Here is a 2,335-nt window from a genome sequence, read left to right on the forward strand (position 1 = left end):
TAGCCACCTTTATACATGAGCCCGAGGGGAGGAGCCACAGGCGGAGCCAGCCGGGACAAGCCCAGGCATGTACAACACAACACAATGCAACACAGTGGTTTACCACATTATATGACCCAACACTTCAGTGCAGTTGCAGCCTCCATTGATGCCTTCCGATATCACTTGCCTCATTTAAGTTGTAAATAAAATGAGTAAAATTAAAAGGTTGCAGACTGTATATTGTTTTTCAAATGTTCCTGTGCTCATGTCTCAGTAATTTAAATTTCTTTTTTTTTTAAATAATTTTTATTAAAGGTTTTCATAAAATATCAATAACAAAATGAGAAAGAAAAAAGAACCCAACAGGGTTAAGTACAAAACACAATCTAAAAAAGCAACCCCCCAAACCCCTCCCCCCCCGTACATAAATAATAAATTAACATTAACACCCCGACTTAACATAACAGGTGTATACCCCCCACAGACCCTCCAGTGTAAATAACATAAACAAAAATAAAGTAACCCCCCCCCCCCCCCCCACACCCCCCGAGTTGCTGCTGCCATTGACCAATGTCTATCGTTCTGCCAGAAAGAACAGTTGCCACCGCCTAAAGAACCCTTGTACCGACCCTCTCAAGGCGAATTTCACCCTCTCCAATTTAATGAACCCTGCCATATCGTTGATCCAGGATTCCACGCTTGGGGGCCTCGCAGCTTTCCACTGAAGGAGAATCCTTCGCCGGGCTACCAGGGACGCAAAGGCCAGAATTCCGGCCTCTTTCGCCTCCTGCACTCCCGGCTCCTCTGCCACCCCAAATATTGCGTGCCCCCAGCCCGGTTTGACCCTGGATCCTACCGCCCTCGACACCGTCCTCGCTACGCCCTTCCAAAATTCCTCCAGCGCTGGGCATGCCCAGAACATATGGGTGTGATTTGCTGGGCTCCCTGAGCACCTAACACACCTGTCCTCACCCCCAAAGAACCTGCTCATCCTTGTCCCTGTCATGTGTGCCCTGTGCAGCACCTTAAACTGTATGAGGCTGAGCCTCGTGCACGATGAGGAAGAACTCACCCTCCCTAGGGCATCTGCCCACACCCCCTCTTCGATCTCCTCTCCCAACTCCTCCTCCCACTTACCTTTCAACTCCACCACCGAGTCCTCCTCCTCCTGCATCACCTGGTAAGTTTCCGAGATCTTCCCCACTCCCACGCACCCCCCCGAGAGCACCCTGTCCTGTACTGTGTGTGGCAGTAGCCGCGGGAATACCACCACCTGCCGTCTGGCAAACGCCCTTACCTGTAAGTACCTGAAGATGTTCCCTGGGGGGAGCCCGTACTTGTAATTTAAATTTCACCCCGTCACAATTATTCTTAGATGCAATTAAAGCAATTTGACCAAAGCAAGGTAAGAGTCAATAATGTTATAAAAATAACAATGTGAATTAGTTTTATTTTCTTTCATTGATCATAAGAAAAAGGTGGAGGAATAGGCCATTCAGCCTGCTCCATATAATAAGATCATGGCTAATCCAATTGTGGCCTTAACACCATTTTTTTTTTTTTTTTTTTGCCTTTAACATTTTATTAACAAATTTGCTGATACATAAACCTCTGGAAGGTGTTGATTCCATGACCAGTGCTCACTGATCCTTCAGCTCCCGCGGACGGCGAATTGCAGACTTCACGGTGACGGCTGAGGTGGTGTTGTAGGCCCAGGCTCCTCCAGCCACTGTTTTCATGCAAGATCCACAATGCCAGATCCCGACTGCTCTGCGCTTCATCTTTGTCTTGCCGCAGAAGGAGCAGGTGTATTTGGCGTGCTGACTAATCTCGATCTTCTTCACCATTTTGCGGAGGGAGGCTCCGTACTGGGTGCCATATTTCCACACGATCACCACCTTCTTGGTGCGTTTGGACATCTTGGAGCTGGAGCCGAGAGCCTTAACACCATTTTCTGTCTGTCCCCCATAATCGTATTCTCCCTTTAAAATTGGTTTACAATTCAAGTTTAGTAGAATAAATTGGAGTAGTAATTGTGGTCCGAATATGCCAGCCCTCAATATTCCCTCCATTAAAGGGAATGGGCAGAAACGTGAGGGCAGGTGATCATGATCTCCAATTTCCATCCTTGTTCTTCACTTTTACATGAAGAAAATATCGCTCAGCTTAAATATGACAAGGGAAAGCTCGGAAATGCAAGGTGGCGATATTCACAGGTGAACTCTGAGCAGGCTTAATTAAAAATCTCCTGAAGTGAATAAGTTAAAATCTGACTCTCATTACTGTTCATACAACATCCTGCCATGTGTATTTTTAGGTATTCACCTATTTAAAATAAAACAGGTGAATGCCT

General features: G+C 46.5%; 1 protein-coding gene across 1 annotated transcript; it reads right to left on the reverse strand.

Annotated features, from left to right (window-relative positions):
* Positions 1-1,532: 1,532 nt before the first annotated feature.
* LOC140425777 (large ribosomal subunit protein eL43-like) lies at positions 1,533-1,909 on the reverse strand. The gene has a single exon (XM_072510206.1). It carries the CDS (start codon positions 1,899-1,901, stop codon positions 1,623-1,625), a length of 279 nt encoding a protein of 92 aa, XP_072366307.1. The 5' UTR covers positions 1,902-1,909; the 3' UTR covers positions 1,533-1,622.
* Positions 1,910-2,335: the final 426 nt, after the last annotated feature.

The sequence above is a fragment of the Scyliorhinus torazame genome, chromosome 6 (genome assembly GCF_047496885.1).
Source record: "Scyliorhinus torazame isolate Kashiwa2021f chromosome 6, sScyTor2.1, whole genome shotgun sequence".
Taxonomy (NCBI): domain Eukaryota; kingdom Metazoa; phylum Chordata; class Chondrichthyes; order Carcharhiniformes; family Scyliorhinidae; genus Scyliorhinus; species Scyliorhinus torazame.

Excerpts from the sequence above, each read along its gene's own strand:
- LOC140425777 (XM_072510206.1), bottom strand. The coding sequence starts at position 1,901 with ATGTCCAAACGCACCAAGAAGGTGGTGATCGTGTGGAAATATGGCACC.